Source organism: Mus pahari, chromosome 5 (genome assembly GCF_900095145.1).
Source record: "Mus pahari chromosome 5, PAHARI_EIJ_v1.1, whole genome shotgun sequence".
Classification (NCBI taxonomy): Eukaryota; Metazoa; Chordata; class Mammalia; order Rodentia; family Muridae; genus Mus; species Mus pahari.
Window position 1 is genome coordinate 128,348,727 of NC_034594.1, and position 15,488 is coordinate 128,364,214.

General features: G+C 37.1%; 1 protein-coding gene across 1 annotated transcript in view; it reads right to left on the minus strand.

The window, feature by feature from the left end:
* Positions 1–15,488, minus strand: part of Xpr1 (xenotropic and polytropic retrovirus receptor 1) — a 174,818-nt gene that overhangs the window by 130,984 nt on the left and 28,346 nt on the right. The window contains exon 2 of the mRNA XM_021197505.2: positions 11,675–11,726. Within this exon, the coding sequence (XP_021053164.1) occupies positions 11,675–11,726 (52 nt within the window). The remainder of the gene's footprint in view (positions 1–11,674; positions 11,727–15,488) is intronic.

The window sequence follows — 15,488 nt, forward strand, 5'->3', positions numbered from 1 at the left end:
AATTGACAAATGAGACCTCATAAAATTACAAAGCTTCTGTAAGGCAAAAGACCTGTCAACAAGAACTTGAATCTTATCAGTCTTCAAACCTCGGTTCTGTTCACCTATATCCCAACCTTTGTGACCTCCTAGATAAAGAGATAATACTTAACAAGAAGATGAATGGCCGTCTGACTTGCTCTACACACTGACAGTCCCAAAACCTGTTAGAAATGCTCTCCCTTAGGCAAGACTAAGCCTCTAGAGCCCAGGAACTTCTGAGAAGCGATTCTGCATCTCCAGGTGTCAGGGGTTCTTCCTGATTCCTCTCTGTCCCCTCTACCCTTCTCTATCCCCCCCGTGTCCCCTCTATCCCCCCAGAAAGCATTTTTCCCCTCTTTTTCTTTCTTTCTTTCTTTTTTTAAATTTCATTGAGACTGGGTCTTACTATATCAAACAGGCTATCCTTAAACTCTCCTGCCTCAGCTTCCCAAATGCTGAGATTACTAAGATCTTCACCACACCACAGCTCTGGACAGTTTTTGTTTATTTGATTTTTGGTTTGTTTGTTTGTTTGTTTGAGACAGGGTTTTTCTGTATAGCCCTGGCTGTCCTGGAACTCACTCTGTAGACCAAGTTGGCCTCAAACTCACAGAGACCCTCCTGCCTCTGCCTCCAGAGTGCTGGGATTAAAGTCATGTACCACCATGCCCATCTCCTGAACAGCTTTTAATCACTATCCTATCCTATCCCAAACCTAAATCAAATGAAAATAAAGAATTTAGAAGAAAAATAAAGATACATCAATACATTTAATTCATATTTTAAAAAAGAAAAAAATACTTAAGACTGTCCCAATTAAGTACAAGGAAAACATTTGAGTATGTCTAACATATAGTGCTGATGAAAACTCCAACAAAGCACGAACAGAAACTCCTTAATGCATATAAAAACATGAACGCCAACATCACCCATCCATCATGTGCCCATATTCATTTCTAGGAGCTTATGGAACAAAAGTATTACTTTTCAAAGTGATAGCCAAGAAATACAAAATGAATTTGAAACCCAAGTACTACTAATAATACCTGTAACGTTAAATTAAAACCCCACACTGAACACTGAATCATCTTCTGTAAGGCAAGTGCATTCTAAGAACTTGATAACAGCAAGCTCGCTAACAACTCCTTAGTCTCACCCCTTACTGCCTTACATTTATCACAAGAAAAAAAAAGTTGTGGTCCTCTAGAACTAAAACTTGACTCCCAGAACAAAAGGTCTGAGAGGCCAGGGTCATTATTAGTCTTGGAACAAAAGATCTAAATCCCATCAGAAGCCTTGCTGATCAACAAAATTAATTAGCTGACAGCTACTATGGCCTCAATAACACAAGCCAAAGGAAGTATAATGAAATTTAAATTACAGTCAGTCACATGCAATAAGCTGACATACTTCCCGGGGAGTCAGGCAAATAACATTCATGTAAACATGGGCAACAGGTGCCAAAAACACAAGCCAATCCACTATGCGGCTTTTGCAAAATGCCAGGCATCGCTTGCTATTGGTCAAAGCTAGGTCAGCTTTGTGTGGACAGCACTATGTATGTGGATAACATCACTGAGTGCTTCCTACCTCTTACTCTCTCACCATGGAGCAGCAGAAAGATTACTTTACCACTTTTCATTATTTTATCTATTTGTATTACCAAATCTCTATTTTCCTCCATAATGTTTGATTTATCATAACTGACCACTCACATGTTTCCTTATGTACTTAAAGACATACAAATACCAGGCAGTGGAGGCGCATGCCTTTAATTCCAGTACTCAGGAAGCAGAGGCAGGCAGACTGCTGAGTTTTAGACCAGCCTGGTCTACAGATAGAATACCAGGATAGCCAGGGCTACACAGAGAAACCCTGTCTTGGAAAACCAACACATACACGCACATGCACACGCATGCACGCATTCTTGCACACATGCTCATGTAGTATTATCTATAAAGACTTTCCTCTGAGATAGCCTAATCTAAAAGTTTGGGCAATGGTTTGCAGTTCCCCAGGCTTCACCAGGCACTTTGTTTAGAGATCAGTGTGATGTGGATGACATGAGACTGTGTCAGTTATTGTACTAACCTGAACATTTTTTTGAGGGAAAGCTAGGTTAGACAGAGTCGTGGATGTAGCACCAGGCTAAGTTTCAATTTACCATAGCCCAGGCTGGCTTCAAATCAGGATCCTCCTGCCTCCATTTCTGGGCCACTACATGTAACTGTACACTGTAATTTCATTCATTTTTCTGCTTTAGCTACACATTACATAACACAAGCTACATTAAAACATATATGGTGATACAGGTCACCATAAACTCCTTAATGACAAAAAGGGCAGGACTTTTAGCAGGGTCGTAAAGGAGTAGGAGTTGCTGGTAGCATTTCTTGAGAAAGCACATTCTATAAGACAGAACTGAGCATGCGTGAATAATAAAAATGCAAAGTAATTAGTTTAGCCAAAGATCCCAACTGCGGTGCTGACTACATCCACAGTACATGTGAAAGGAATACAGAGGCCAACGACTATACTAACTTTGCCAAAAGGACAATTATTTCTACATAAATACAAATCTGTTTAACAAGATACAACAGCATAAAGACAAAGTTAATATGCCAGGCAACAAAATGATTTGACAAGTTCCACTGTTATTAATTACTGTCCCTACAGTAATTTTTGTTTTGTTTTGTTTTGTTATGTTAGTAACTTGCTTCTTAATTACAATTGTTTTTGAGACAGTCCAGCTGAGGTTTGACCTTGAACTCACAATCTTCCTGACTCAGTATCCCAAAGTGCTAATAAAGTGGTTTTTGTTTGGTGTCTATCTCTGTGCCTAGAACGCCCTCTCTTATAGCTGTGTAAAAATGTTAGCTAGGCTTCAAGATCTGAGTGAAAGTCCACCTCCTCCACTAAGCATTTTCTTACTACTCCACTCATACGGATGAGGTGATGTTGTAGTCACTGGATAAAATTCCCAGGAAGGTATCTTTCTAATATACAATATTATTTTTGTATTCTTGATTCTTTCTGTCATAACGTTATTCTCTTAACTTATTTCCCACATCATAAGTGAATCATCACATTGTTTTAAATGAAAAGTAGCTATAATCTTAAATGATGACAACATATTTTACTAACACAAGGGATCTGTACATTTTAGTTCTTACAGAAAAAACAAAAATATAAAAATAATGCATTTTAGCCGACTCAGGAGGCAGAGGCAGGCGGATTTCTGAGTTCGAGGCCAGCCTGGTCTACAGAGTGAGTTCCAGGATAGCCAGGGCTATACAGAGAAACCCTGTCTCGAAAAACAAAAAAAAAACAAAAAAGAAAAAATGCATTTTACAATATGAATCTTTTGTGAAAAGAAATGAACACAACCAGTTATTTTTTTCTTATTATAATTTCTTTATAGAAAACTTAATAAAAACTTCATATTCTAAAGTTGCACAATGATTACAGAAGAACAGAATTCTAAAATATATTTATCACACTAAGTCAGAGCATAGATATTTCAACCTGGAGAAAGGTTTGTGTGCCTGTGCTGTATATGTAAAATTAATTACATGTAATAACACACCAATATAAATTCAATTTCCCTTTCCAGTCCCACTGACTGCACCTCTTGTAACAAGCATAGAGCAGGTCAGTTTCTCATCAGGAGCCACAAATTGCCACTCAATCTCCTAGGTGATAAACAATGTTTCACCTCTCACCCTATGACTAAGAAAATGAAATTTTAATCAATATATATTCCCCATCCTCAAGACTCCAGTCCTAAAGAACTGTGCTTGTAGTTGCTATGCTTGACAATATTATCCAATCTAAAAAAAAAAAAAGTCACATTTCAATTGAATCACACTTTTTCAATCCAAAGTAGTCTTACTAAAAAAATCTAACATTTAACAAATAAAGTATTTTGTTTTTTAAACAGATACACATGTATTTATCTTTGCATGTTTTCAGGTATATATGCAAGTATTCATTCTAATGAATAGCCCAGCAGCAGTGATATACATACCCATGACACAGTTTCTAAACAAAGAAAACCTTCCTGGAAGCCACTGAAAGAGCTAAGAAACCATGATAAAATGACAAGATCTGGGTCCCAGACTAGAATTATGTGTGATCAGTTTATCATATCATATGGAAAGGCTATGGAAGACTGTAGGATTATATCAAAAGCTCTTTGGAAATCAAATAAAAGAGACTCCCAATGGCAAAGGATGAAAATGTGATAATTAATAAGCATAAAACCACACTGGACCAAAACATACATATGCTTAGATATATGGATTTGTTAAAATACTTTAAAAATAAAATATTTCACTGTTAATTTGGGGAAAATGGTAGATAGCTAAAATTATTTTTTAAATTATAAATAAGCACAAAGAAACAATTAGACTACATTCTTAGACAAGCCACTGAGAGGTAAGTTTGTCTTCCTAGAACTCTAGTGACTATAGGCTCACTACACTAGAGCCACTCTGTACCTCTTCAATGGAGCTAGTGCTAGGCTACTGTCATAAATACTAACAGTACAAAGCAAGAGAGGAGAACTCTGAATTATCATGTGTGTGTAACTTCCAGAACTAAGAGAGAATAAATGTCTGTTGTTTTAAGCTGTCCAGTTTGTGGTAAACTATACAGCAGCCAAAATAAATTATTTTTGAAAGATCTACTTCTAAGTTTTACTCTTTAAAAATAAGTTCTACTAAATGAGTTTTAAAGTTTGATAACCAATTATTTTGAGGAAATGTCCTGCACTCACCATAAACCTTCAGTTGTAAACGCTCAGAGTTATCAGGGCTTAAGGGGAGATCTTCGGGCTCCTTTGTTTCCTTCGGGTACAGATACCATGGATGTTTAGTGAAGAAGGGACATCAAGAAAGGTGTAACAAGGCATGGAGTTATGAGCAGGGAGCAGTTTGTCAGCACTTGCACAGAACGTTTTACCTGAAGCTATCACATATATGTGCCTGGAATGTTAACATTTTCTCTATAGTACTGACTACACCAATAATTCCCATTTTTCTGTTTTTTTGTTTCCTTTGTTTCATTGCTTGATGTTTTGTACTTATTCCTTCTTTATTTGATGACCCTCCTTCAAATAATTTTTAAATAAAAGAAGGGTGAGTTCATAGCCACTGCCACTCTCTAAAGCCAGGGCTTCCTTTCTACCTCACCAAGCTCTGGCTGAAGGCCTTTACACCATGGCTTCTCCCCGGCAGACTGCTGAAAAGCCACCAGAGGTACAGTACACTCCAGGACCAACTGGTTACAAAAGCTGCTAGAAAGACTAGTCCCTCTAGTGGAGCAGTAGAGAAGACTCCACCTTACAGGCTTGCTACAGTGGCTCTCACCAAAATTCACAAATTACCATTCTAGCCTCTGGTGTGAAAAACTGCTCCAGGCTTCAAAACAGAGCTAACCACCTGGTACTTTGCAGAAGGCAAGTGGCCTCTTTTAAGGTACCAACCTGTGTGCTACCCATGCCAAAATATACCTACTATCCCAGGAGATACCCACCTCACCCAGCCATCTCCATAGAGAACGTGCTTAAGAATACACTGAGGAGGGGCTGGTGAGATGGCTCAGTGGGTAAGAGCACCCGACTGCTCTTCCGAAGGTCCGGAGTTCAAATCCCACCAACCATATGGTGGCTCATAACCATCCGTAACAAGAGGGAGTCACCCTCTTCTGGAGTGTCTGAAGACAACTACAGTGTACTTACATATAATAAATAAATCTTAAAAAAAAAAAAAGAATACTGAGGAAAACAACTGAATCTAAATAATTGTTTCCTACTCTTCCTATTACTGATAGTTCTAAGTGTCAGATTTTTCCATCCCATGGGGTCAAAAAGTACCTAAGTTTATCAAAATAGAGGAAAAAAATAATCAGGTATTGGCTGTGGTTTAATTTATGTGTCAATTTTTAATATAAATATGTATAAAGCATTAATACAAGTCAAAATGTTTTAGTACATTTCAAAATTAGTAACAATTATAAATAAACTTGCTGTTTTTTTCCCATCACTGTGACAAAATACTCTGAAAAGGGCCTGATTTAGTTCTCAGTTCTATCTGTTGGTGGTTACAGTCTAGCATAGCCTGGAAGCCCCTGTCAAGAGAGCGTTTGTAAGGAAGCTGGTCACAAGACATCCACAATCAGGAACCAAGAGTAACTTGGAACGTACAAGCAATCTAGGCTCAGCTCCCTTTCTTCACTTAGACTGCTCAGTCAGGTTGTGTCCACAGTTAAAATGAGTCTTCTCAGCCAGGCATGGTGATACTTGTCTTTCATTACAGCACTCAGGAGGCAGAGATAGATCTCTATGAGTTCAAGGCCAACCTTATCTATATAGTGAGTTACAGGACAGCAAGGGCTACACAGTGAGACCTTGTCTCAAAATTAAAACAAAACAAACAAACAAAGATGGGACTTCTTACATCTACTGAAGTAATTAAGACAGCCATTCACAGGCATGCCCAGAGACCTATCTCCCAGGTGATTCTACGTCTGTCAAGTAGAGAGCTAATATCAACAATCAAGTAACTACTACAGTCTTCTGGATAAAGCCAGCATTTGGATTTTTAAAAGATTTTTAAATTTTTTTATTTTTATTGACGTATGTTTGTGTATGTACACAGGTGTATAAGCACATACCATGGCAATGTATGTAGAAGTCAAAGAACAACTTTCAGGAGTAAATTCTCACTTCAACCTTTATATGGATTATGGAGACCAAACAGGTCATGAGGGCAACACAGCACCTGCTGAGACATCTTGTCAGCTCTGGATAATTTTTTTAACATAAATTTTGTACTGATGGACAACAGATGGTGCTTGTAATATTCTTATCACACAGTAGAAGTTCCATTCATTCACTATATTTTTCTAAGTGACTTGTCCTACATGCAAGTACGTCTTTCACGTTGTCTGTTCTGCTACTGTAAGTGAGAAAACAGCACTGTGTGATTAACAGTGACTCTGCATGTTATCCTCAGAGTCTTTACTCTGCAGGATCACCAAAATTAAAAATCTGCACCAGAAACATTTTATTTCCTCTTGCATCCCATCTATAGTCTATTCAGTTGCATTTATTTTTAAAATAGAATTCTGTTAACTATTTTATATGATTAGCTAATGTCTAAGAATGAGCATTAAATTATCTCTAATTCACTTTCTATGCATATTTCTGTAGCTATTCCTTCTGCTGGAACAGTAATGCTATTTGTTCTTTGAATGCACTTTATTATTGAAACACACTGAGGTTGGTGGCATCTTCCAAGAACATACAAGTCCAGCTTTCTAGGGAATAACCATTTTCACCTGGAAGCTGTCACTTCACAGTGTAAATAAAATGAACATGTAGCCATTTTCCAATATAAATATGAAATAAGGATAAATGAGAAATACCCTAAATTCTACTTCATGACTCAGAGTATCAATCAGGACTTTATGTCCTTTCTAACAGAAATTAGTAAAAGATTTTTTTTTAAATCTTTAAAGAAATAATAATAGATGGTTTGGCTCTTATCTCAATTTCCAATTCTTAATCATTTATTTCTTTACAGCTCTCAAAGTTGCTAGAAATAATCTGAGCATTCCATTACCACTCCATGGTTTATCTTCTCATTCAACAAATTCATCAAAAGCAAAAGGATGTTTGAAAACATAATGACAAAATAACACCAACCAAAACTACTCTTTGTAGCTACCAGCTTAAAAGGTAACAGATTAATGCAGCTTTCTTTCATAAATGCAAAAGATTTTATTTTTAGGTCATAAAACTATGAAATAATTTCCAGATATAATAAGACAACCTAAGAAAAAGGGAAATGGAGACTATGAGACTAGATTATAAACATCATGAAACGTAATATACTATGAATATACACTTGATAGTAACCCTACACGTGCAGAAACTACTTCATGAATTTTAGAAATGCAGTCCAATATTCAGAAGGAAAAAGGACTCACATCTGTTCAAAACAACAAAGATCTAGGGACAGAGGTGAGACACAAGAAAATGCCTGAAGTGGACTCTGTTCATTCAAGCAGATAATCAAAATGAATTATTTACAAGCACACTTTTATCTTCAATACCAGTAAGAGCTCAATCCTAAGGAGCTTAGGGAAACTGTAACACATCTGCTAATCAAAAATAAGCAAATCGAAAGTGAAATGTTCCAACAAAACCCATGAATAAGACTGGAGGGAAAGTGGTGAGATTAAAGAAAAAAGGGGTGGAAAAACAGAAAAGTCTATCTCGTAAACAGTGACTTACATCAAGTCATACAGTTATAAATGAACTAGCTGTATTTAGCTAAGGTTGGCTAAGTATGTTTCTACCAAGAGGAATGCATTACAAAACAGTGTGAAGAAAAGCCACCATTCTTTCCATCTTAATTCAACATCATTTAAATTTTTAACTATAGACTGAGTAAACAAATGCAAAAAAACAAAACAAACAGAACTAACAATTCACATGTGAGCTTTCAAACCCTTACTACCTGTCACATATGTTTGAAAGGAGACATACCAAGCAAGTAAAAACACAAAAGCAGCTTAGTGTCCTGCAGAGAAAATACAGTCTCAATAACCTGTCATGCCTTGGGCAGCAAAGCAATACAATGTCACAAAACTTTAAAATTAGGATCTTGTTTTATGTGCTTTACTAATTTTAAAGAAAGCTACTTGTCACATCAGACAATATTTTCTGACATTATAATGTCAACATTATAAAACACTAACAACAAAATGTCTGATCATCTACCTAGCCAGCAGGTGAGATGTTATATTCTAAAGGAGAATAAAAGGAAAACAAAACAATAAACAACCACTACATAAAGAAGCAAGCTAGGTTTTTTTGTTCTCCCCCAATAACAATAGTTTGGCTTCATATAAATTGAAGGTAAGAACTCATTTATTCCTACTCATTCATGAATCAAGGAAATGTATAAAAGTAATGTGTATTTTGAATACTAGGTAAAAAACAGTAAAAAAAAAAATCTTGATCTCAAAAGACTTGTATTCTTTTGAATATAGGCATGGTGGCTCATACTTGAAATTGCAGCTAAGATGGGAGGGTTCTGAGTTCAAAGGCAGCCTAGACAGCATATTGAGACCTTGTTTCCACAAAACAAAATAGAACAAAACATCCACAAAATATTAGATAATGACAATGGAAAGCAATAAACAAAACGGGATAGTGTAAGATAACAGAAGTGAAAGGTTATTTTAAATTTGACATTCAGAAGGTCACTTGGAAGACTCATTTATGGTTCAAGAAAGGGATAGAGAACAAAGCTCTAATACTAATATAAGCTTTGCCAGATTTAGTTACAGAGAGATGCAGGCAACATAACTGGAGCCAGCAAGCAAGTAGAGGATACAGGAGGTGAAATCAACTCAGAACCAGACAGGAGACTTGTAGGTCATAGTAATAAATGTTTAGACTGCATTCTTGGGTCACAGGAAGCACCCTTGTTAAACTCAGTGTCTTGTACTTTCTGTGAAACTGCTGTTAGAGACCACACAAACCAAGCACTCTTCATAGAAGTGAAAGGAAGTTTTTTCTTTTATTTCTTGCTCCAAGTTGACCTTTCCTGAGGAACTAATATGTATCTGTCTCATACACATTTAAAATTAAAACAAATTCATATTGGATGTGTGCATGACACGTGTGTGTGTGTGTGTGTGCGTGTGCGTGTGCGTGTGCGTGTGTGTGTGTAGCAGCACACACTACAGCACATGTGTGAAGGACAGAGAGCAACTCTATAGAGTTTGTTCTTTCCTTTCACCCTAACAGGGTTCCAGGAACCAGACTCAGGTTGCCTGGTTTGCATAGTGAGTTCCTTGATTCAGAAAGCCATTTCCATGGCCCTCTCATGCACACTTTGAAATTATTTTCTCTTCTGCCCTCTCCTTGGAACTCTAGAAAATCTTAGCACTGAATCTACATTTAGCCTCTAGCAGCTGTATAAAACCTTATGGTATCTATTTTCTTTTAAAATAACATTTTCACTTCAGAATAGTTTTGAATTTACCAAAAAGTGACAAAGAGTATATAGAGCAGCCCCATACACTTCCACACATTCCCTGTCAGTTTATATAACACTTGACCACAGTCAGTAATAATGGTACATTATTATCAGCCAAAGTCCATAATTTACTCAATTTCTCCAGCTTTTACTGTTTTTGATATTTGGGGTAGTTACAGTTATATAACTCCTTATAATACTTATTAAAAGCTTGCTCTAGTGCCAGATCAGACTTCAAAGGTTGCATTTGGAGAACAGATAAACAGAAATTTTATAAATGTTCTTTAATCTTAGCAATAAGCCTCAAACATTTAACATATCTAAATAACATAGTACAGTTATTATTTATACCCTCAATAAGCATTTTAAAAATAATTGTTCATTAGGTACTATTAAAAAAAACATTTTTTAATATGACCAGATGTGTGTAATGCTTATAATCCTAGTGTTCAGGAAGGAGAATCACTAGGATATGGCTCACAATCTATAATACACACACACACACACACACACACACACACACACACACACACACATACACCCCACACCCAGGTTTGCTGAATCTGAGATGTAACTTGTAATCACAAGTTTAAGATAAAAATATTCCTCTCTGGCATCAAAGTTTTTAACTCTACTAAAACTTAAGGCCTGTGTGGAACAGAAAAACAAACTGAAGATGTAAGTACTTTTTATATATCATCTATTTCACCAAATATTTCCCCCAAAGCTTAGGGGCTGGTGAAAAGGCTCAGCAAGCGAAGACACTTACTACCAAGTCTGACATCCTTAATTCAATCCCTGGAACCCACATAGTGACCTCTGTATAAGCATACAGTGGCATGCCCCACCACTGCAATACATAAATTAAAAAAAAATGTTGAAGCTAAGATCCTCTCTTAAACTTTGTTATTAAACTTCATGTACTGTATAAACAGAAAAATTGTGTTGCCTAACTATTATAAACTTAGACTGGGTGGATGGATGGATGGATGGATATAAACACTGTAGGAGAAGTGCACCAGAGAAAACATTGGACTAAAGCAGTGTGATCTACAGTTCTAAGATGACATGTTCATTGGGTGTTTTTGTTTGTTTGTTCGTTTGTTTGTTTGTTTTGTCAGTTTGCTCCCAGTCTCAGAGGCTTCAGTCCGTGACTGGCTAGCTCTGTTGTTTCTGGGCATGGCTCCTGGCAGGCAGCATGTGGTGAAATATAGCAGCTCAGTTCATGGCAGAACACTAGCTGACAAGACTTGAAAGGTCTGAGAACAAGGCCTGTCATTCCAGGACACATTCCCAGTGACTTGCTTGCTCCAAATAAGGCCCAGCCTACTAAAACTTTCTACACTAGTGTCACCAGCTAGGATCAAGTCTTTATATATGAGCCTATGGGAGGCACTTCATATCCAAACAATAGCAGATGATTCAAGAATATAATACAAGATCCATCACAAGGCTGTATGTGAAGCAGACAAACAAAAGCTTAAATAAATAAATAAATCCAAAACCAAAAGACATACAGTATTCATTTCATAGCCTGGTGTTTAAAATATTTTTCCTTAAAAATAAACCTATTCTATGACTGAGTTAATTCAACTTACCTTCAACAGAAGGTGCCTGGTCCTGAGCTGAATACAGCATATCCTTGAATGCCTGTTAGAAAGAAAGAAAAATAATACATGAAATCACAAGTTAAAGTTATGCTGAAAGCATAGGCTGAACAATTCTTTTTCATTATCCAGTAGCTACATTTAGTTCCCTAAATTAAGAATGTATTCAGTGCCAGGTGTGGTGGCACACGCCTTTAATCCCAGCACTTGGGAGGCAGAGGCAGGCGGATTTCTGAGTTCGAGGCCAGCCTGGTCTACAAAGTGAGTTCTAGGACAGCCAGGGCTATACAGAGAAACCCTGTCTCGAAAAACCCAATAAATAAATAAATAAATAAATAAAGTATTCAGTACCTTGGGTAACTTTAATAATCCATCAGTGTTGTACAATCCATAGGATGACTACTCATTTATATATTAAAATGAAAGGGCATGGGAAAATGAAGATACACCTGAAAAATCAAATCCCTCTAGACTAAGAAAAATGCCCTGAAGATGAGGCTGGGAGACTGGCTCTGTGGACAGACATGTGTTCCCAAGACCAGGGACCTGAGTTCAGTCTCTGAACTCAAATACTAGAGAGAGAATCAACTCCCAAAATCTATTCTCTGAGCTCCACATGCCTGCATATGCACACTAAATAAATAGAGTGTAGTAATAAAAAGATCCTAAAGATAAACACTGGACCTACATAGTAAATGTGAAAACTAGAAAAACTCTGAAGGCTGAGCTGGCCTAGAAGTCACAGCAACCCTGGCTGTACCTCCTGAGTGCTGGAACTCCAGGCTTGAGTCACCATACCTATATAGGCTCAGAAATCCTTCTATTTTAGATATACATCTTCAATGAAACTCTGAAAACTTAGGACTACAAAACAAAACAAAGATTTTATAGTTTTGTCCCCCAAATTGCAGACTAGATTAGCTAACTACCACATTTAGGTAATTTTAGCAGTTAAAGTATACTTTCTCAACATGTTGGTGGGGAACAGGTATAAAAAGCATTTCTCAGGCCAGAGAGATGATAGTAGCAGGTAAATGCTGCTACTGCCAAACCAGATGACCTAAGTTCAAACCCCAGGACCCACATGGTGGAAGAAGGAGAGAACCAACACCACAAGCTGTCCCTGATTTCTATAAGTAAACTGTGACACATGCTTCCCTCCCCTCAAGAAAATAAAAGACCACAATGGCTCAGCAGTTAAGAGTACTAGCTGCTCTTCCTGAGGTCCTGAGTTCAATTCCCACCAACTATATGGTGGCTCACAACCATCTATAATGAGATCTGATGCCCTCTTCTGGTGTTCATGTAGACAGAGTACTTACATAAAATAAATAAATCTTAATTTTTTTTTTAAAACACACTAATTTAAAGAAAAGAGAGCCTCTTTTCTTCATATAGATCAAAACACTTACCCATCAAGTGGGTAAGGTTTTAGGGCTGAAGAACTAGTCATAAGCTTAGTGACTTTAACTAAACCTGCTAACTACTGCCAATTCCCAAACTGGTATATGACAGAGTTCTTCAACCTTAATATAATTGACATTTGAGACTACATAATTTAAGAAGAGGAGTTCTCAGCATCTCAAGTGGCATCTAGAGACACCAGCATCAATCCTCACCTCCCAGCAGTGATACTGCTAAATGTCTCCTGCAAGCAAAATCACGCTTCCCCAGAACCTCCTGCCCACACTTTTCAAGCATATAAATACTGAAAAAGAAGAAACAAGCCTTTGTGGTCGCCTGCTCTCTTTGCAGAGTATTCACATACAGCACATTACAATCTTCCCAAGTGAATTTACTATTTGCTTTGCTTTAATAATCAGTCTGTTGTTCCACATCTATCCAAGCCAAACTATATAGAGGGGAAAAAAAGATCTCTGACAAAACAAGAAAAATTTAAATTCTTAAGATTAATTCTTTATTCACTTTAATGAATGTTTCATAAAAGTATTAAAAAACCTACCTATACAAGAACTTTAATGTCACATTTACGTGCAAAAATATTCAGTAAGATTCACTGTACAGCATTTGAGGCAATAACACAGTTGAGGTATAATAAAATGCCTATCTGGTCTTTATGTATAGCACTTAGCCAACACTCCTGAAACCTCTGAAATGTATTGTCTTTTACATACTGACATCACTCAAGGGATGGGGCTTGGAGGAGAACTTCCAACAGCTTCAGGAAGGAGACTAGTCAATGGAAATAATAAGTGACTGGAAATTTCAAACTTTCAGTCCTAGTTTCAAACTTCTGGGGAGGACAAAGTATTGGAAATAAGTTTTGTTACCTCCCTATACATAGTCAACTATGCCTGTGTAATGATACCTCCCAAATGTGTAGAAAAGAAAGGGGCTTGGAATGAAGGAAAAGAGTTATTTTAGTTCCTTTTCTAGGTCCTTGAAAACTGGAAATTGCTAGTCATATACACCAAAGGATGGGAGGATCAGTTCAACTTGTAGATTCTGGTTTATGTTGATGCTGAGTTTCTACTGGACTGAGTTTCTAGCCTCGTGTCCTCCAGAGATATCTGCACAGCACCTACTGTCCCTCTTAAGTGTCTCAAGGGTCCATTGTAGCATGTGTGTTATTTATGTGGCAAACTCAGACACAATAGATGTTTAAAAAAATAGTATATAAAGTATTTTCTTTGATCGTAATATAATGAAATTAGAAATCAGAAAAAATTAATAAAACTGCAAAATTCATAAAATGTAGAAATTGATCAATGTTCCTTTAAACAACTCATAAATCAAAAAAAATGTAAGTAAATTAGGAAAGGAAAACACAAATTTATGAGTCATAGAGTAGCTACAGAGAGGGAAATTTATACCTATAATAGCTATAAAAGCTCAAGCCGACAATATAACTTTACAATCTAAAGAACTAGAAAGAAAAGAACAAACTAAATCCAAGGCTCTCAGAAGGAAATGCAATTATTAGAGTAAGCCAATGACACAGAATAGGAAAACAAGAGAAAATCCAAGGAAAGCCAAGACACTTCTTTGACAATATCAACAAAACTAGCAAAGTTTTAGCTACATGTACAAGAAAACTGAAGTTAGTAAAACCATAAATGGAAGGCAGGGCACCGCCACAGGTTCTATAGCAATAAGGCACTGTCACAGGTTCTATAGCAATAAGGCACTGCCACAGGTTCTATAGCAATAAGGCACTGCCACAGGTTCTACAGCAATAAGGCACTGCCACAGGTTCTATAGTAATAAGCCACTGCCACGGGTTCTACAGCAATAAAGGGGTTATGGGGGTGAAGGCACTGCAAACAATTGCATACTGACCAAGTGAATAAACCAGATAAATTCCAGGAAATGTATAAAACCTATCAATATTAAATCATGAAGAAACAGAAGATTGGAATAAATATATAATTAGGAGAAAGTTGAATCAATATTAAATATTTACAAAAAATAAAGAGAAAAAAATATTAAAGAACATTTCCCAGTCAGTATTACTGTAATATCAAAGCTGAAAACAACATTACAAGAGACTGAAGAGATGACTCAGCAGTAAAGAGAACCAAGGTTCGATATCTAGCACTCCCTGTGGGTACTAGACATGCATGTGGTACACAGACATAGATGCTGGGAAAATACCCATACAGAAGGAAGGAAAGAAGGAAGAAGGGAAGGAGGAAGGGAGGGAGGGGATAAGGAAAGGAAGGGGGAAGGAGAGAGGGTAGGGAAGGAGGGGGGAGGAGAGGGGGAGAAAAAGAACGAGTAAAAAACACACACGCCGGGCGTGGTGGCGCATGCCTTTAATCCCAGCACTTGGGAGGCAGAGGCA